This window comes from Microplitis demolitor, chromosome 5, assembly GCF_026212275.2.
Source record: "Microplitis demolitor isolate Queensland-Clemson2020A chromosome 5, iyMicDemo2.1a, whole genome shotgun sequence".
Taxonomy (NCBI): domain Eukaryota; kingdom Metazoa; phylum Arthropoda; class Insecta; order Hymenoptera; family Braconidae; genus Microplitis; species Microplitis demolitor.
The window spans coordinates 2,190,652-2,212,242 of NC_068549.1; the positions used below are offsets into that span (position 1 = coordinate 2,190,652).

General features: G+C 26.7%; 1 protein-coding gene across 22 annotated transcripts; it reads right to left on the reverse strand.

Moving 5' to 3' along the window:
• Positions 1-847: 847 nt before the first annotated feature.
• Positions 848-21,366, reverse strand: LOC103569358 (tropomyosin Per a 7.0102). Of its 22 annotated transcripts, none has more exons than XM_053739372.1 (10): positions 21,123-21,366; positions 19,912-20,044; positions 18,885-19,010; positions 11,841-11,974; positions 9,928-10,045; positions 8,404-8,474; positions 7,721-7,796; positions 7,438-7,500; positions 6,207-6,276; positions 855-2,202 (listed from the first exon to the last, which is right to left on the reverse strand). In XM_053739372.1, exons 2-10 carry the CDS (start codon positions 20,023-20,025, stop codon positions 2,120-2,122), a joined length of 855 nt encoding a protein of 284 aa, XP_053595347.1. In that variant the 5' UTR covers positions 20,026-20,044; positions 21,123-21,366; the 3' UTR covers positions 855-2,119. The 22 variants fall into 22 exon arrangements, with proteins under 22 accessions (XP_014297106.1, XP_053595347.1, XP_014297095.1 ...); XM_053739368.1 differs by lacking the exons at positions 7,438-7,500; positions 8,404-8,474; positions 9,928-10,045 and adding exons at positions 7,118-7,180; positions 8,017-8,087; positions 10,310-10,427 and having other exon boundaries at positions 881-2,202; positions 21,123-21,237; XM_053739375.1 differs by lacking the exons at positions 855-2,202; positions 9,928-10,045 and adding exons at positions 3,001-3,289; positions 10,310-10,427.
• Between the last annotated feature and the right edge of the window lie 225 nt (positions 21,367-21,591).

Sequence of the window (21,591 nt, forward strand, 5' to 3'; positions counted from 1 at the left end):
TTCTTCATCTTTCTCTACTACTTGTTCTTACTCCTCACCTTATTCTTAATCTTTTTACGTGTTTCTGTTTTTTTTTTCTCTCACTGTCGGGAATTTTGGTCAGATATATATTTTATTTAATACCGAGGGTGGGGTTTTGAATTTTAGAATAGAAATAAACTCGGGTGTCATTTAGATCTTCTGGTGCACACGCCAATGTGCGCAAAAAATCATAACTGCTTCTGCGCATACAAATATTATTTCTTTTTTTAAATAAATACGGAAGCTGTAATTTATTAAAATTTTTTTTTCACATTTTTTTGGATTTAAATTTTTGAATTTTTTTTTTTATCAAAAAATTTAATCAATTAATTAATCTAAAAAAAATTGAGTAAAATTTATTGATGAATTTTAAAAAAATCGAGATTTAAAAATTAATTGGTTTGGATAAAAAAAAAATTTGATATTTATTAATAAAATGTATGATCCAAAAATAGTCATCAATGATCTGAAGGCTAAGATCTATTTATATTAAAAAAGTGTCAAATGATATTTAGAACAGCTGAATAGAAAAATAAATAGGTGAAATAAATTAGCGACTTATTAATATTTATTTTTAAAAATTACGGTTATTTTTTTATTTTTTTTACTAGGGTCTTGTTACTCGTGATTAATTATGAATAATTATTGTAACAAGTGCCAAAATTTCGTATGTAAATGCTCCGGGTTAAAAAAAAAATAATAGAGTTGAATAAACAAATTTGATGGCACATTTATGCGTGATCTACTTTTAAGTCAAAAATAAACGCAGTATCTTTTTACATATTTTATTTTTTTATTTCACTTAACTGATGTCTTAACATTATTATTATTATTATTATTATTAATATTATAGTCTTAAAAAATTGTTATTATTAATTACGAAATGTATTTTTGTTTTAATGTTTCGTTATATTAGGACGACGGCGAATATTTATTCGCGTTAATGAGGATAGGCACTCGGCGATAATTACCAGATTACAATTTATATTAAAAAAAAAAAAGTAATTAATATAAATTATAAATATCTACAATTAATTGCAATTAAATTAAGAGGGAAGCGATTTATAATTTTTTTTTTAAAGCATTTAGTAGTCAGAGTTTGGGGCAATGGTCAGTAATTTTATTTATTTTTGTTATAAAAATTTTATTATTTAGTAAATACTAGATGGGGTAACATGGACAGTAAGTTTTTTTTCCAATAAAAATTAAAAATAAATTCAAAATTTAATTTAAAACTCTAGGGTAAAATAGGCCAATGACGGGGTAAAATGGACACGTTTATCGTCACAGTTGTAGTAAAAAATAGGTCATGTTAAGTAACCGATTCTAAAATAAAATTTTGATGAAAGATGACGTAAAATTGACATTTTGTAATTTTATGAAATTTGAAAAAAAGCGGGAAGTTTAAATTTTTAAAAAAATAAATTATTTTAGCGGTCCATTTTACCCTGGTGATTATTACAAAAACTTGGAAAATATTTGAGAAAAAAATGGCGATAAAAATAAAACTGACCCAACTCGCCCCTTTCTTACATTATTTAAAAATTACACTTTATATTTATTTATTAAAAATTTATCTACGCTAGCAAATACGCAAAAAAGCAATTGACATTTTTAATATTAAACATTAACTCTAAATAATTTTGTACTTTAATTTAAAATAATAAACTTACGCCCAAGCAATTCCAATTAACAACAATAACTTATAGATTACAAATGATATTTTATGAAAGCGCCGTTGATTTTTAAATAATTATTATAATTGTTATCATAATGATAATAATAAATAACAACAAATAGACGATTAGTTAATAAATTTAAAAACATCTTCAGTCGAGTCATTGGAATGCATAAATCGTACAATAAATTAACGATAAAAATTTAAGGACAGACTAAAGAATTGTTGGCATGGAGATTTTTTATGTAGACTGGGAGTAGAATGGACGAATAATAATAATAAGTGATGATAGCTGCGTAATCTTCCACGATAACTTTCATGGCAGTGTCAATATTTTATTGATGAGCGTGACGATAGTATTATTTATTTTGTTCATTTTCTTATTTTTATTTTATTCACGCTCATCACTCAAATCCTCGGTTAATATCCCGCGAGGTCGGCGAATGTTTGATCCATCTCCTCGGCGATCGCTTTGTACTTACTACGTTCGTTAGTCAGCTCGTCTGCAACATCAAAAAGAGGATAGGAAAAATGTTCATTAGTAAGACAAGAAATTGTTAGTTTTTTGGTATTTAAATTTTTAATTAAATTTTACGTCATAAATTTAAATTAATGGAAAATAGATTTATAGGGACTTAGTGAAATTGAAAATTTTAAAAATATCCTCCCGTTACAATTTGGAAAATTATTATTGGTTATAAATATTCAAAATTTTTTTTTATTGATACTATTTTATTAATAATTCATTTTTTTGATTAAAGATTTAGTTAAATTATTCTTTAAAAAAATTTTTGCTACTAATTTAAAAATAAAAGTCTATTTTTTTTTTGTTTAAATGAAATTAAAAAAATTTAATTATTTTTACTGCAAATTTTGAAATGAACTAATATTTTTTTATTAATCATTCAATTAAAAAAAAATTGATTAATTAGAGATTTTTTTTTATCGATGGATTTGTATTAATAGTAATTTTGATAATTAATATTTTTAAATTGCAATATTTTTAAACTGTCTAAAAAATTTGTAAAAAAAACTATTTTTACTCAAAAATTTTGTAAAATTACTTTTAAAAAAAATTTTTACTAAAAAGTTGGAAATAAACATCTGTTAATATTATAAAAATTATTTTTACTACAAGATTTTAAATAAATCTAATTTTTTTTAGCAACCATTCAATTAAAAAATTTAATTAGTTTTTTTTTTTTATAACAGGAGAATAATTTTTATAAAATAATATTATAGGATTTAATGATTAAATAGGTAGAGGATTCAAAATAAATAACAAGTAATTTTTTTCTATAATATATTAATTTTAATTATTCATAATAATACAATTAATAGTTTATTAAATAGTCAACATTAGTGTTGAAAAAATAGTAATAATAATAGTGTAAAGAGATGGGGTTTTTTTTTTTTTATAATATCCAACATAAATGTAGTAGTTGGTGTACTTCTTTAGTATGTGTGTATGTATATGAGGATGTTGTGCTTAAAATGGAAACTAAGATGTCTAGCCAACCAATTCGGTGAAGGTGAGATCCAAGTCGTCGCAGATATCTTTGTACTTTTCCTTCTCGTGAACCAGCTCGTCTGTAATTTTTTTTTTTTTTTTTTTTATAAAACATCCAAGTATTTATATTGCAATGATGAATTTTCTTCAAATTAAATAGGTTGTTTTTTTTTATTATGGCGGATGTTTTTTGTAAAGCAAGCGGCAGTAACTTACGAGCATTATAACTAAAGCAATATCTAAGAAAAGCATGTTAAATTAGGCTTATGAAATTGTTTAGATTCCGTAAAGCTCTTCGAATGCATTATCCAATCCATCGCCGATTTCCTTGTACTTTTCTTTCTCCACTAACATTTCATCTGAAATTTAATTGTTTATTTTATTTATTTGTTAGTACAGAAGCATTATTATTAATATTAATATTTCATTATAAAAAAAAGTAAATAAGCATTGAATTTCAAATTTAAATGTCGTCTGTCAATAGTTATAAAATAATTTCCATCTAAATCTGGTATCTATTTAAAAATTTTTGTCAGAATTTTATAAAATTTTTCATTTGAAAAACGTCAGGTAAAAAAGTTAAAAAAAATTTTTTTGCAAATCGATAATCTAAAAATTTGAAATTAATAGAAATTTTATTAGTAAAATAATTTAAATATTTTTAAAAAGTTTTTAAGTATGTTCTAGAAATTTATCGAGCATATATATGACCACTGACCGTAAAAATATTTTCACAAAAAAAAAAAAAAAAAAAAAAAAATAGTAAATAGAATGTAAAATTTTTTCCAATACTTTTATAGCAAATACAAATTTCGTTAGAAAATTTAATTAAGCCTACACGCGATCTTTTTTTTAAATTATAATTATAGTAAAATATTTGAAAAAGTAAGCAGAAAAAATTTCGCAATCCGAGTTAAATATTTGTATGTAATAAAAAAATTTTATTCACGTCATTTCTTAAATGCACATATAGAATGTCAATATAAAAAATATTTAAAGTGATCCGAGTGTCAAGGAAGTGTACACTTGACAATATTACAAGTATATAACATATATGACTTGTATATATAAATGAGTAAATTTAAAGTTAAGTATCAAAGTGACATGAATAACTTGCGTGCTCATTGGTCTAGAAACCTCATAATATTAATAACAATATCAATGTATTATATATCAAAACGGGAAGTCGGTCATACTGATTCTGATTCAAGTATTTTTTTTAAATACTCAATCATAATCATAGTACTCAATAACTCTTTGTCATCACTGACATTTATCTAAAAAATATTAGCAGTAATGTCACGTCTTAAGTCAAAATAAAAAATAATAAAAAATATTATTAAATAAGCGGTTAAAAAAATTTTTTACTCACCGTTAAATACTCACTCTTACACAAAAATTTCTTCATGCAGGAAACGGGTTAATTATTGCTCACAAATTAGTTTAAAAATTATGACACTAAAGTTAGCCGACGTCTAACTTTTGGATTTTTCTAAATATAAATTATAAAAAAAAAGTATTTGAAAAAATTGCACTTGTAGTTTTTTAAATTTTCTACAAGTGCATATTTTTAGTTTTTTTTTCCCCGTCATAGATTTGTTGTAAAAAAAATCCAAAAATGTTTAATTCTGTTAACTTTAGCATCGTAAAAAATTAAGTGATTAATTAAAAAAAAAAGAAAACAAAATAAAAATTCAAAATGAAAATATATATATTATAAACAAATATAATTAATATTACAATAATATTAGTGGTATTATTATTATTTTATTAAGTAAATTAACTAATTAATATGTAATTAGATAAATTTAAACTGTCATTTAAAGACATTAATATTATAGTTGTATTTTTATTTATTTATTTATAAATAAGAAAAAATAATTGGAAGCAGATTATCTCAATCGGAGTGTAAATAGTAGTAATCATAATAATTCAACAGTCATTTTTATTGTGCTGTGCTTACTTGCTTACTGATAAAAAAGTAAGGCTTCAAATGCCTTCAATATAATTATCATTTTTATTTCTTTTAAATTCTACGTTATATTAACAAATATAATTGATATATTTTTCAAATCCAATGATCTCAATAATTATACTTTTTATTGTAATATTTAATTACACAAAATAAATTAAATATGAGTATAATTGAAAACAGTAATTTTAAACGGAAGAAAATAATAATTAACAAAAAGAAATAATTATTTCTTAACGGAATGTATCAAAATTAAATGAAAATATTTAACGAAATTTTTTTTACACAAAAAATCCCATTTTTTATAATTAATTAATATTTAATTATTTAATGCGAAGATTGCCCCGTTTGTCACGTAATTCAAAAATTCATTCGTTCAGATATTTCTTTTTTTAATTTTTTTATTATTTTTTTTTTTTGTTTAAATCATTCATACAACTCGCGCATGCTCACACAATGGACGGTGGAGGCTACTTAATATTTATTATTTATTACTCTCCTTAGACATTTTTTGAAATTTAAATTTATGAAGCCTAGTAAAAGACTTGAGTCTTTTATTTAAGGCCTGCACCATTATTGACGCGTCTATATTTATTATTATTATTAATTAATCAATAATTATATTCCACCGTAATGATAATTTATTTTAAAAAATGTCTTTTTAAATTAATAAATAAAACAGCAGGTCTACATATTCTGGATGTCATGCAGGGTAGCTTCCATTTCTTCCTGGAGTAATTTGTTTTTCTCTCTCTCGGCGACGAGGTCGTCTGTAAATATTACTTTTTAAGCACACACTCACCGCACTCGATATTAATATAAAAATTATTTTTCAAATTAAATATTTAGTCAGCAATTAAAAATCAACAATTACTAATTAATATAATTATTTAATTAGGGATTTAAAAAATGTTAATGAGATAAAACGATTAATAAATGGGGGAATTTTTTAAATATTTGATAAATATAGAGACAAAAATATATATAATTAATTATCTTTTGATAAAAAAATATAAATTACGTACCCTCGAGCCTGTCGACCTCCTTCTGTAATTTCTGAACCGATCTCTCGGCGAACTCAGCACGTGCTTCAGCCTAGAAATTTATTAATTGATATATAGTATATTTATATATTGGAAATTAATTATTAGTAATGGGAAGATAACTTATCTATTTCAAAATTTAAAAAATTTCTTCGGGTCGATTAAACTCACTGTTTGTTCAATAAATTAATACATTACTCATAATCTACAAGTTATTATTCTTTATAGAACAATGATAACAATTAAATTAATCAATGATAAGATTCTAATTTTGAAGTAGATAAGATAAGTATTAATGTGAACACTAACAAAGAACACATGCAGTTGGTTTTATTTCAAAGCTTTAATCTATTTTATTTTATTCTTTTCAAGCAGATTGTTAAGATTATTTAATTCTTGTCTGCGAATTTATATATTTATTTTATACATGCTATTTTTATACCTTTTGGAGTTGAAAAAAAATTAAGACGCAATTTTTTTATTTTTTTTTTTCAATTCAGCTTTAGAAAGATTTTAAAATTAAATTTTTTTTTTATAAAGGAGGGCCAGTAGTTCGATTTCTTCTGATATATATCTCATATATTAAAGTAAAATTTACTATATATTTTTTTTAAGCATTTTAGATTTTTTTTTAATTGACAGATAATTTTTTAAATGAAAATTCATAAAATTTTTTTATATTTTTTTTTTTTAATATTCAATTTTAAAAAAGTCTAGAGATTTATTTTTTTTTTTAAATGCCCAGTAGTTCGATTTCTTCTGATATATATAACTCATATATTACAATTTAAATTTACTATAAATTTTTTTCATAAAAATTTTTTAGACAAATTTGAAAATGAAAATTTATAAAGATTTTTTAATTTGAACTAAAAATTTGAAACATAAATTACCTCTTTAAGTTGACTGTCAAGGATCTTCACTTGTCCCTCGAAATTTTCCTCCCTCTGTGTCGCCTAGTATTTTTTAGTGAACACACCAATCAAACAAACAAAATAAAACAACAATAGTTAGTAAAAAAAGGAAAAAAAAATCAAAAGCAATGGATGATTTGATTGTTTCTCAGATGACGTCTCGCTCGAATGTTCTAAATCTAACGGGTTATCAGTTATTTATTAAATTATCGAATAGTTTCAAAGGTTTTGTTAATAGCCAGTTGCAAAATTGTTAAGCACGCGATCAAACACCGTGCAAAGTAGGCACTAATTAGTACCTCCTTTAGACGAGTGGTCAGTGTCTTTATTTGGTTCTTGTACTCCTCCTCACGTTGGTTGGCCTATACATCGTACAAACATTATTTTCCTTTCTTTTTCTCTTTTTTTTTTTTTTTATATTAATTTTTCCAATTAATCCCGTACTCTACATATTTTTTTATCAAAAAATTTACTCGGACTAAATATTTTATTTATTTTAATTCCGCTAATTGATCTAGATATTTAATTTAATTTTTCGATCATATGAATGAAGTTATAAATATATATAAAAATTTATATTACCTTTTCTTCTGATACTTCAAGAGACTTGAGGTTGTTACCAACAACACGTAATTCTTCTTCCAACTCAACAATTTTCCTGCAAAAAAAAATTTATTTATTATCATATATATTTTTTATAATAAATATAAATAAATTTTTATACCATTTCAAAATTAATTTCTCGATTTTTTTTTTCTTTGAGAATTGGAGTAATAAAAATTTAAATTGTCATAAATAAAATGATATAAAAATTTATGTTTTTATGGGAATTTTCTATGAAATTAAAAAAAAACATGCAAAGCAATTGACTAACTTACGATTCAGAAAGTTCATTTTTTTCTTCAGCGCGTTCAAGATCTTGTTCCATCATGACTAGTTTCCTTGCGACCTATGGTCAACAGCCAACACGTCATGCAAAGCAATGTTAAATAAAATAAGTTAAATAAAACAAAAAAAAAATAATTTAAATTTAGTTTAAATTAAATAAAAACGTGCAAGTCATTGCGATCCTGGTCCTTGGATTGATTGTCCTGAAATATTTTAGTAAAAAAAAAATCTAATAACGGGTTGGGAAAGTGACAATCCGTGAACGATTAGGATTTATTACTCGGTCGTTAATTGAAATAAAAATATAACAAAATAAATGAATAAGCAACAACGAAATTAGACAAACAAAACGACAATCGATGATAAACGATTCTTACGATTCTCCAGCTTCTGCACGTTCCTCAGCACGTTCGAGATCAGCTTCAACCATAGCCAATTTACGGGCGACCTAGTTTAATAAACAATTCATTTATTTTATTTTTTTTTGTTTACTTGACAATTTACTGACGTTTAATTAAATATTTATATAACTGTCAATAAATCGAAGTCAACTTTTTTTTCTTAATTAAATTTTATTCTGTCTAATTTTTTTTTTAATTATTGACTTTGAATTATTTAGTTATTTTTTTTTTTTTTTTTGTAAAAAAAAATTAAATTCCACTCGGATGCTATTAAAAAATTTTCAAAACAAAACTGCATTGTCCTGAAGATTAAATTGTTATGATAAATTAAAATTTTTTAATTTTAAACAATTTAATAAAAGCCCACACTTAATTAGTCCTATTAATTAATTAATTAATTAAAAAAAAAATTATTAAATTAGTAGTGGAAATAAAACTCTGTTCCTTGATACCTGTGACCATTTAAAAAAAAAAAAACTTATTTCTATATTTATTTTCATTTAAATTTGTAACTGAAAATATTTATCGTGGTCTATGTTTAGTAAATAAAAAATATGCCCGACTTGCCTCTGTTTCGTAGCCCAGTTGTGCAGACGTCAATCGAGCATTAAATAAAAAGTTAATAAAATCGATAAACGATCACCCGAAAAAAATTTATATATAAAATAAAAATAGTTCATTTCATTAGACCGCGTTTTAAAAAATATCAATCACAGCACAGATTTAAAAAATTCAAATTTGGCAACATTTTTATTTAAATTAAATTTTGAAATCATTAAATTTTTTTTACTGAGGCCACAAATATATTTCGTTAATTAACACCGCGTACTTCTCTATCGTATTTAAAATATATATATATTATTATATTATAATAATAATTATAAATCTATTTAAAAGTACTGACGACAATCAATGTCGTCATGTAACCATAAATATCCCCATGAATATTAATTGATAATAAAAAAAAAATTAAAAATAAAAACTAATTTTAAAAATCGAAAAAATATTTTCGTATTTTTCACTCCACAAGCACCATTTTTTTTTCCTATAAAATTTTCAGTTGTTTAAATATTTAACCATAAAACCCGCACATAAAAATATTCACACGCTTTTAATCACCAGCTATTTAATGATCACAAAAAAAAACCAAAAAATTTTTCCTATTATTTTTTCTTCATTTTGATTTTACTCTTTTTTATTTCGTGTTTAAAATTTTAATAAAAAAAAACCGTTCACAGCCGTAAGTTAACTGATAACTGATAACTGTAAATAACAATTATGAAATAATATATGTCGATTGAGTGTCGAAAGACACGATATAATTTTATGAGCGAGGAACACACAACAAGTAGCGAGTTATTAGGGTTATAGGCACTTTGCTATCGACTAGGAACCATCATCATTATTATTTATATTATTATTATTATTATTTTTATCATTATCATGATAATCGTTATTGTTATCACTGCAGTCACGATAACTTGTCGTAGGTTCGCAAACCTCGTCATATTTCTTGTCAGCCTCTTCCGCAAGGAATCTAGCCTCCTTCAGCTGATTTTCCAGAGCATCCATGCGCTCTTCGTCTGCCAAACTCCGGTTCTCGAGAATTTTCCTTGCGCTATTTTATTATTTAATGCAACAAAATTTCATCATAAATATCATATTTAATATACGGATATATTTTATATTTTAACTTATCATCTATGACGTTTACTCAGCTCTGCTACTGATGAATCTGTGGTAAAAAATTTTTTAAACGATCAATTTTTTCTTTTTCGCCAAAAAATTTATTTTTAAAATTTAGGCGGTAAAAATTGATCAGTTTAAAAATTTGAAAAGTAACAAAATTTCTGATTAATCATCGCGAAAATACGTAACCCACCTCCTCGTACTTCTTATCCGCCTCCTCGGCAATTAACTTGGCCTGGGCGAGCTGTTGTTCCAGGGCTCCAACTCGGTCATCCTCCATGTTTGTACGATTTTCGAGTGCCTTGCGTATCCTAATCATTTTTTTTATTAACTTGTTCTTAATTATTTATGTTAAATAATGTCTTGCGTTGGAAGATAATTTTTTCTTTTTAATTAAATTCGTATTAGGGAGAAAAAAAGTTGTGACTATTTATAGAAGAAAATATTTTCTGATACACCGTGGGTATTTTAATTGATCAATTAATGAAGAATTTTAATAATTGTTTATACAAAACACGTTTCCAATCAATGCCATCGAACCGGACGTTATAAAAATTTATCTTTTGTATTAATAATTTATTAATTAAATTAATATATTTATCATATTATTCCAACGCTAATCATTATTTAAATTTCAAGACAATTTTTTAAAATCAATAATCGAAAAAAATTTCATTAATTTATTTTATTCAAAATTTTAAAAGTTCACCAGCGATTCAAAATTTATTTGGCAAAAAAAATCAGATTTTATTTTCATTAATTCTCTTTATAATCATTTATTTATTTAAACAAAAAAAATAATTTAAAAAATTGTCTTAAAATCGTGAAACCAAAAAATAAAATGAATTAAAAATAAATTCCCTTCAATCAATGACCAAATTTCAATGATTTTTTTTTCAAATTCCCTATTAAAGATAAAGTTAAAAAATATATTTATTTTTATAATTTATTTTTACTCAACCATGGAATCGACTTCTTGCGGCCATCCGCAATTTTATTTAAAAAAATAAAATTCTACATAGAAATAAATATCACGATGATTTAGATAACCTTGTTGGTTTACGATAGAGTCATCCACATCCCGGTGAATCACCGGTGTAAGTTTACTTTCATATATATATATATATATATTTATATATATGTGTAAAACATACACTCGCTTATATTCAATATACTCATAAATAAATGCGTACTTTAAACGTGACAAGATAAGAAAAAAAAAATATATATATATATATATATATATATATATATAATATGAGTATTAGTGAAAGGTATGCATAAAAATGATGATTTGGTCATAGAATGAAGGGCATCGTGAATCTCTTACGCATCATGAACGTAACATTACCAAAACTGTAAATCACGTATCATTATCTTGGTATTTTAATATTTTTTTTTTATTATTACTTTAATGAAGCGTAAAAGACATACAATGAACAAGAGTTAAAATCATATCGCTCAGGCTTAAAAATACAAACCACGAGACATTAAATGACACTGACTTTTATTAACTTATTAATTGATTGATTGATTATTTATAATATTTACTCAGTACTCATTGATTCGATAAAGGTCACGTAGATAAATTTAATATGGTTTAATGAGCCATAAATATATGAGTATTTTTAACTCTTGTTCATGGAAAGAAAGTAATTAATAATTGATAGTTAGGTAAATAATAAATTTTTTTATTTATTATTATTATTATCATTATCTCGTACCGTTCGCTCTCATCGGCGGCTTGAGAAGCCTCTGCTAGTTTAGCGGTTGCTGTTGCCAAACGCTCCTCAGATCTTTCAAGATCTTCCTCGAGCAACTGGATGCGACGATTGAGGGCTGCTACTTCTGATTCAGCCTAAAACAATTTAAAATATAATTACATTAATTAATTTATTAATTACTTGAGATTTTAAATTTCATTCAATGAATGAAAATATATATTTTTTTTAACTGTCGTAGTATTACACAGTTTAGTGAATCGTGACAGCTTCCATTGATACAAATGCTCCGCCCAATTTTATTGTAAAATAAAATACCGTAGTAGGAAATAAAATATAATTTGTATTGAACAAGTGGATAAATCACGTAATTTATCTTTTTTTTATTAGTAAACGAATCAGTCCGGACATCCGTTATGGATTTATTTTATTTTATGTCCCATCCATCAGTCGTGACAACTATTATACGCTTGTTAAGCTTCCCATGTTTTTAAAAATATACATAATTTTTTTTCCATTCAATTTCATGATCCTGAAGCCAGCAGACAATTAATAATTTTCGGATTTTTTTCAACAAATAAATTACAAAAAAAAAAAAAAACTAAAAAAATGCACGTGTAGAAAATGAAAAAAACTACAGGTGCAATTTTTTTAAATATTTTTTTTATTATATTTTATGATTAAAAAAAAATCTAAAAGTTATTAGATGGCTAATTGCAGTATTAAAGTTTTTTTTTTATTAAATAAATATAAACGTTTAAATTTAAACATAAAAGGCAATTTACGTAAAACTATGAGCTAATATATACATATATATGTTGTTAAAATTATGCAAGACTAGACTATTAACAAATATAATATGAGCATGAGCAATGATGCCTCTAAGCACGTAGTTACAATACGTGTGCACAATTAGAGTCAATTTACTGTGCAAAGAATAGACGTGTTGGCTCTTTAAGTTCAGTTACCTTTAATTATTAAATACTTTAGACGTGTACGCAAATCTATTGATACGATTTGCTTGACAATACCCACGTGTTAACTCGGTAACAAATATAATGATAAAAAGTCAAGCAAAGAAAGTAAAAAAAATATATGATAAATATATCAGTACTCAAAAATATAAATCATGTCAATTACTAAATAATAAACTCGATTGTAATCGATCATCAATCAATTATTAAATGAAATTGTCATGACATTAATACTCCATATAAAGTAATGTCTTTATTACTTTATATTATTTTTTTTTTTTTTTGGAGTTTAAATGTATGAAAAGAAATTTTTTGACTATCATTTACTAAAGTAAATAATTATTAGTAATTTAATATTCAAATATTTATTATTATGAAATTAAAATTTAAAATAATTACGCAAGTTTTTAGTATTTGTCTTTAAAATATGACCTCGAATTATTTACAAGCTCAATTCATTTTACATATATATGTATATAAATTTGAGAAACCGGTAAGATGTTGGGTCAAGTTCCGTGAGTTTCATCATCGCTTCTCAAACTTCTTTCTGATCTGAAGCTAAATATATATATATATACTTATACATATAAATATATGGATTTATATATGAAATGAAAGAGAAAGAAAATAAAAATATTTGATACAGTAAGAGGGGTAATGTAATAAAATACTGTCATGAGATTCTTCGATAGGTTTCACTTGTACCACATTGTAATCCTTTCTAAATACATGAGTAACCTATTGATTTTAATGGTATTTTGACTATTTATATATATACATATATATGAGACACGATTATTCATTTAAAGTTTAATTAAATTAAAATTTTTTTAAAATCGGAGTAATCGTTAAAAATAACTTGATAAATATTTTGAATATTGCGGGAAATTCAAATTGTTTATATGTAGAGATAATTAATAATAATAATAATGGTAATCAATAATATTTTGTCAAGTGATAGATTTCCCCGGAGGTCAAAAAATGTATTTAATGTTAAAATTATAATAATAATAAAGAGGAAAAAAGTGTATCAGGTGTTTTTAGCAGGCGAACTCGACAAATGCGCTTGCGTGTAAATGCGTGACCAATTACATGCTGTGATTACTAGATTCTACGGTTCACGAGCAAAGCCGGTTAGCTTCCTCTTCCAGGTATTAAACGTTTGCTTAAATCACATCGACTTGAACTTGAATTCAAAATAAATTTAAATAACTCTTAGCTCCGATCTCCTAGAAAAATAACAAACGCCTAAAAAATTATAAATTTTTTTCGGTGTAAAAAAAAAATATTATTTATTTATTTTTCTTATTTTCTTTTTTACCCCAGCCAGTTTAAATATTAATCAGTAAAAGTAAATAATAAAATCTGCCCCTCCCCTGAGTGACTCAAAAAGTGTCTGCTTGGCGACTAGCAAACCTGACACGCACGATCGATTCGATACAGAAACACTAGACGCCAAGTAAATTAAGCATTTTTTTTTAAATCATTACTCTTTCAATGCCGAGTCCAACTTCAACCCCGACCATTTCTAGGATTTCCACCCCCTCTAAAATAAAAATAAAATAAAATGAACCCGAGAAAACTCACTTCCTCTCGTCGCATCACTTCCACCTGCAACCGTTTCTGATATTCGTCACACTCGTCCTTATATTTTTCCATTTCCTCTTTAGTCTGTCGCATTTTCTTCTTGAGTACATCGAGGATCGTACCTTGCACTTGCATCGCCATTATTTTTTTTTTTTAAATATTTAAATAAACAGTAAACAAATTATCCCCAATTAAATTACCCGCACTTGTAACTTGTCACTGGGAAAAAGTACGCGGCTTTGTAAAAAAAAAAATGATATATATATATGAATATATATATCGTCAAAACACCGGATTTTATTAATTATAATAATAATAACAATTTATTCCAACACGTATCTACTATGGGGTCTACCTAAATATATATAATAATAAAATTCAATACATATATGTTTGTTTATATATATGTGTATGTGAATATGTTGGAATGTATGAAATGTACGTAATAATAATAATAATTATTTATTAAATAAACTGATGGAATGATCGAAGAGTGAATGAAAGTCGACTATACTCCAAACTGTCGACCACTGACTGATTTCGGATTAAGATGGCGGACTCCAGCCACCGGACGCCGCGCGCCTGCGCAGTTTGAATTTTAAAGCAGTTCCCGCTACAAGTTACAATGGCGTCATTGACAAGTAGTCCTTATGCGGGAAATCAATTGTTTTTTAAACCATCCCCGCTTTATTTATTAAGCTAATTATCAATTAAAAATTGTTTAGTACCCGGTGGTTATTAAAATGCAATTCAAATTTGAATTTTCCCGCGTATATTTATTTTTATTATGGGCAGCTGGCTGACAGGCGGCGATTGCGGTGCCATGTCCCGGAAATACCGCGCCCGTGATGTGCGCGCCCATGGTTTGAATTCTCAAACAATTCAAACATTGTTCATTTTTTTTTTTTATTTTTTTTATTCGTATTTTTTTTTTTTACATACTAATAGACATTGTAAGCTTTATCCGTAATACGCTAGTAGTACTTTGGTATATTTATGTACTGATGTAATGTAGGGGTATATATATATCTATATATATGTAGTATAGAGATTTTTATATGGATTCATTAAATGTATGTACGTATGGAGTTTTTTTTAACGTAGGAGTTGTGTGGGTTACGATTGCTGAGGGTTTTTTTTTATGTACTGATATTTTATTGACAAATTAGTACACGATTATTTTAAATATGGAATTTTATTATTTTTTTAATTATTGTTTGTAATGTTGGGTATGTTGATTACGTCAGCTCTTATTATCAAATGTTATTATTGTTGCTCTATATATGGAAATGAATCATCGTTATTGTAAATTTACAAAATTCTTTTAGAATGATAAGTATTTTTATAACACGTGTAGTAATTTTTATTTAAATTCAAATTTATTTTTGAATTCTGGAATTTAACTTGGATTCTGTCAAAAAAATTTATCATTAAATTGTAATTGGACATTAAATTGAATACTGTTGTTGGTGAATTTTTGTTTTTAAAAAAAAATAGACGCCTCAAGTTTGGAATTTCAAATTAAATTTAAAAAAATTTTTTTTTATTGACTAGAAAAATTAAAAATGACAAAATTTACTCATGCGCGACCTCTTCATTTTTTTAGGGTCACTAATTACCGGTAATTTAAAAAAATCAAGCTTTAAAGTTTTTTTAATTAAAAAAAAATTATGATACCGAAGTGAGCCGACGTCTAATAACTTTTTTTTTCCAAAAGGATAAATTACAAACAAAAAAAAAAAATATTTAAAAAAATTGCACTTATAGTTTTTTAAATTTTCTACATTTGCAATTTTTTTTTTTTTTTTAAATTTAACTGTCTACTAATTTCAAGATCACAAAAAATTACGGGATTATATTCGCGGCAAATTTAAAAAATTTGAATTTTATTTAAATTCCAGTTATAAATTTTTAAAAAAATTACCGTCAATTAATTATTAAAAATTAAAAACAAATATAAATTATCGGTAAAATAAAAACGTCAGTCATTCTCATGTATAACAATATCATATATTTTCTTTTCTTTTTCTTTGATGATTTATTTTTGGTTGCGTATATGTATAACAGCTGTGAACAGCAACAGTGAAACACTTTTAAACATCCTCTCATCTGGATTGTAGCCAAATATATATCAAGTATAAGCTATATACTATTCGAAGAATCATAAAACCCTATTGCTGCATTAGTCATCGATTTTTCCACCAAAATATTCCATTGACATTAAAAAAAAAATTATAACTCCAAAACCCATAGATCAAAAATTCAATAGACTGCATTAAAATAGTTAAAAAATTTATTTACTATAAAATTAAATTAAATATCCGCTCTAATGCCCTCTGCACAATTTTCTAAGCAGGTCAATGTTAATTTAATAGATTATTTAAATTATACTTGAGGTATAAATAATAATAAAATTTTGATATTCGGTGCAATTGAAAATTTCCAAGTTAGCAGACAATTAAAAATTTTCTGTTTTCTTTTTTTAGCAATCCAATTTGAATAAAAAAAAAAAAAAAAAACAAAAAATGCACATGTAGAAAATTTAAAAAACTATAAGTGTAATTTTGAGAAAACATTTTTTTTTTTATTATTTATCGTTTTTAAAAAAATCCAAAAATTATTAGACGTCTGGTAACTTCAGAATCATTTAAATATTTGCAATAAAATTCTCGAATCTTACGCAATTGCCCGAGATATATTTTAAAGTCACTGGATCAAGTTAGTTTAAATATTTTTAGCTCATTACAAAATAGCAGATGTACCCGCATCAACCTCCAACACTACCAACCTTCTCTTTATTTATTTACAATAACGAAAATAAAGTAAAAAAGCAAATAAAATAATTGAATATTAAATCCAAGTATCCCAATAACCCGTAACATTTTTAGAAAGTACTTGGCAGCAGCATTGAACGGTATTAAATAAAACCCGTTGCTGATTTTATAGACCATCAATAAAAATACCCGAGTAATATCATTGACCTAACACGTGACCAGGTCACACATCCACTCGATGACTCGATAACTCTGAAATTCTTTAAATAAAATAAAATAAACAAAAATGTCCTAAAAAAAATCAGGAAAATATTTACCCTCTTGAGCTGATTGCCCATAATATTCTGGAGTTCATTTCTGATAAGACTGAACTTCATCATGGTGTCACTGGAGAATATCGAAGACCCGAAGGCCAGACCGGGATAGTCAGCGCATCTTTTGCGCCTTCTCGCCTCTCTCTCAGCAGTGACTTCTGTCCGTTCACTAGGACACCTCAGCTTCGCGAGTTCGACCAGTTCAGGGTCTTCTTCATTAGGCGTTTCATCGTCTGAATGACCGTCACCGCGAGCCCTCGCGACCGCGTGCTCAGGCTCCGGACTCGTAGTCTCTTTATTTACTTCCTCGTCACCAGCATCACTTATCCTCTTATTGCAATCGCTGGTGTCATTAAATTCAAGCCTGACTTTGCGACTCAGACTTTTAGCAGAAGACTCTCTAGTGTCTTTGGATCTGCCACACTGCGCGGGCTTTACTCGTAATTGGACCGTCTCAATTGAATCATTAAATTCACCGTCCAATTGTCCTGGTACTTTAATGCTGTCAGGACAGTGATCCAAAGACAGAGTTAACGTCAAAGACTTTAAACATTTGTCATCTGTTTCTAGATTACGTTGATTTTGTTGATCAACACCAACTGGGCCACACTGCGCGGGTCCTCTGTTGGAAATATCGAGTCTTCTTCTGGTCGCATGTCGCGGATGGTGCTGGTGACCACGTCTTCTGGTGGTAGACGTGTACGTTTGATCCATACCCTTCAGGATCAGTTTGTCACTAGTGCTCTAGGTGATATATGTGACCTGCGATATACTTTGTCGTACAAGTTTCTAAAATAACAGCAGCAGCAACAACAACAACAACAACAAACTATAAAGTAATGCCAACAATAACAATCTCTCCCTACCAACCTAGTGACCTAGCAAAATTTAAACACCCGCTGTGGCTGCTCTTGCGAGCACTGCTACCACTGCACCAGAATAATAAACGCCATTTTGTCTGTCACTGTCTCGCTTTATCTTATTATCGGGGTTTGCACGTTTTGTAGGTGAGATAACGTTGTGTGTGTTCACGTATGGGTATTGTCAACCCCCCACTTGGCTCTGTGCTCCTAAATCTTTAAAACGGTTGCGAGCACGACTTGTCCACACATCACTGTGTGCGTGTAACATCTCTCACGCAGTCGTTACCTTCCGGCATCCCCACCCTTTTTTAGGCCATCGCGCTCGTCATTAGTCTGAAACTTACGCCGTCTGTCGGCCATTTTGTTGACTAATTGTTTAGAATTGCGAGATTGTCGGTAAGACAGATTAGAGGGCAGCACTTTGCTGGAGGCTTTTGCGCTTGGAAAATTTTTCTTTAACCCATTTTTTCGGAGTTTCAAAATATGGAAATAATATCGGTAATTTTTGGATATAAATTTTATATAATACACTTACGTTTTGGAGAGCTTTGTCTTTCTCTTCCAACTTGGCGTTGACTTGCATGAAAGCTTCTTGGGTTTGATCAAGATCGTTCTCAATAGTTTGGATTTTTTTCTGGAGAGCACGGGCCTCTTCTTCGGCCTAATTAATAATCATTGTAATTAGCCATTTTCAAAATTTTACGGTAAAAATTTTAATTTTCTTTCATGTAATCTATGATCCGAGACTTTGACGATCATATTTACTGATAATTAATACAAAATTTTATTATTTGCTTAGGGCACAAGTGACATTTGTGGCCACTGCTCCAATTTTGGACATTTAATATTTTATTTTAATTAACAGAAAAGTAAAAAATAAAATTTCTATTACAGTAGTGTAATAAAAGTATCTGTACACATTTTTAAAATTAATTGTGTTTTTTTGAAATTATTTTAATAAAATTTTTCAAGTGTTCAAAACTGGTTCCAAAGTCGCCAAAATTAGTACCTTTATCCTACATCAGGTCAATGCAATTGAAAATTAATTGGAAAATCTCATAAATTTATATAAGATACGGAAAATTTATCATATAAGTTTTCTACAAAATTTTTGAGTTGAAGTTTTAGTTGTTTTTTTTTTTCTAAGGAATTATTTGCTAAATTTTTATAAAAATCGATAAGTTTTTTAAAATTATAAGACTTTCTAATTGGAAAGTCATTAAAAATATATAATAAATATACATATATAAATTTCTTCTCATATATTTTCAATATCAATCGATATTGTCCACTTTAAAAATCATGAAAGTAATTTTTTTTTTCAAAAACAATAGAATTTTTGAATTTTTATCAGACTTAGACTTAGAAATTTTTTATTTGACATTTTAAAAAAATGATTGATTAATTTCTAATTACATTGACCTCATAGTGATATTTGTCAATAAATATGACCGCGAAGTCTCGTACTTTTTAATATGAAATAAATTTAAAAGAGGGAGAAAAGAAATGTTTTTTTTTTGTTATATTTTGAGAGTGAACTTTTTCTTAAAAAGAATAATGACCTTTTCTGCACGCGCATTCGCATCGCGAGCCTGTTGTTCACACAACAAGGCGCGATCCATCGCGTTGTCCTTCTCCAGCTTCATTCCCTGCATCTTCTTCTTGATCGCGTCCATGGTGTTTTTTTTTCAACTTCTGAAATATGTAAATCATAAAATATACTTTTTAGTATCTTTCGAACAGAGTAATAAATTTAAAAAAAAAAAAATAATTTCATTATTAATTTTAATTTCGGGTTAAAAATAAAATTGTCATGATAAATAAATTTTGAAGCAGATCGTACTGGATTAAATTATAATTAGAAAAGTTGAGAAGTCTAATAATAGAAGAAGGTCTCTGCTGTATTTAAAAACCGGGCCGTGAAAAAATTTATCGAGAAAATTCTTCGGCATTTGAAAATAATTTTTTTCTATTTATTAAATAAACTGTAACTTGAGCTAACAAAGTTTATTTATTTAGCAAAGTTGTTTGAAATAAATTAGTATGAGATCATGGCTAACAAGAATCAGAGGCAGAAGGTCAATTCCTTCTTCGAATGCCGCCAAATATGGTCCGTTTAAATTTTAAATAAATTCTGTCCCGTGAAAATTTATTTAATTGTTTAAGTTACATTTTATTTTTCAGACTCGAGAAAGTTAAAAATAAGAAACGAGTTTTGGTAACGAGATTATCGAGATTTATGTTATTGTTTACTGGAAAATATGCTGACGTAAGTTACGATTATTTAAAATGGATCGTTTTATGTACGCGCGGCGTTAACTGCCGAGTGTGAATCGCGAGGGTAAGTTATTTTTACTTTGGCAGAGGGTGGAGGTATCACGTCTATGTCAGATACCACCGGACCTTTTCGGGTTACCCAGAATATTATTTAACTTTATAATGATCGCCTCGGTGTTTTGTTACATTTTATTTATTTTATTACTAAATTCTGATATTTAGTTTTTATTTTTTTTTCTACAATAATCTGCTGTTTAAATTTAAAAATTTACTCATAAATTTTCAAATATTAGACAGGAAAAAATTAGTAAATAATTTAAAAAATTATTAATTTTCTTAATTAAATTTAAAAAATCAATTAAGAAAATATAAAAAATTTTTTAATGAAAAATTATTTGTTAATTTTTTTTGTTAGAAATTGAAAAAAATTAAATTATTAGTAATTTAAATTTAATGAAATAAATAAATAAAAAATGCACATGGAACACTCACGTACTGAAAAATAATAAAATAATAAGCTTGTCGAGTAGATGCTTCTAAGTTGCACGTTGACTCAATACTGGCAATAATCCTCGAAGCTTCGCCGTCGAAATATCCCTTCCTCTCGACGAAGAGTATCGTGAGTGCCGGTGAGATGTTTCGAAAAAAGCCTAGAGAATTCCACTCGAGTTCGACGCCAATGTTAGTTGGCACTACCCCCTGACCCCGCGGTAACTTGGGCTTGCAACCAAAAACAAGACACCAAAGAAGAGATCTTGGATCTTCTTAGCCACCAGAATGATCTACGGAAATGTACACGCAACAGAATATATCTTTAGACTTTTAATCATGGAGATGGAGCTTAGATTATTCGCTTTGGTTTTATGGAATTTTAAGTGGGGATGACGGTATGACCTTTTTTTATTTTCTTGATGATGAAAAATCATTTATGACCCAGTTTTCGATACCAATTTTAAAAAATGTAA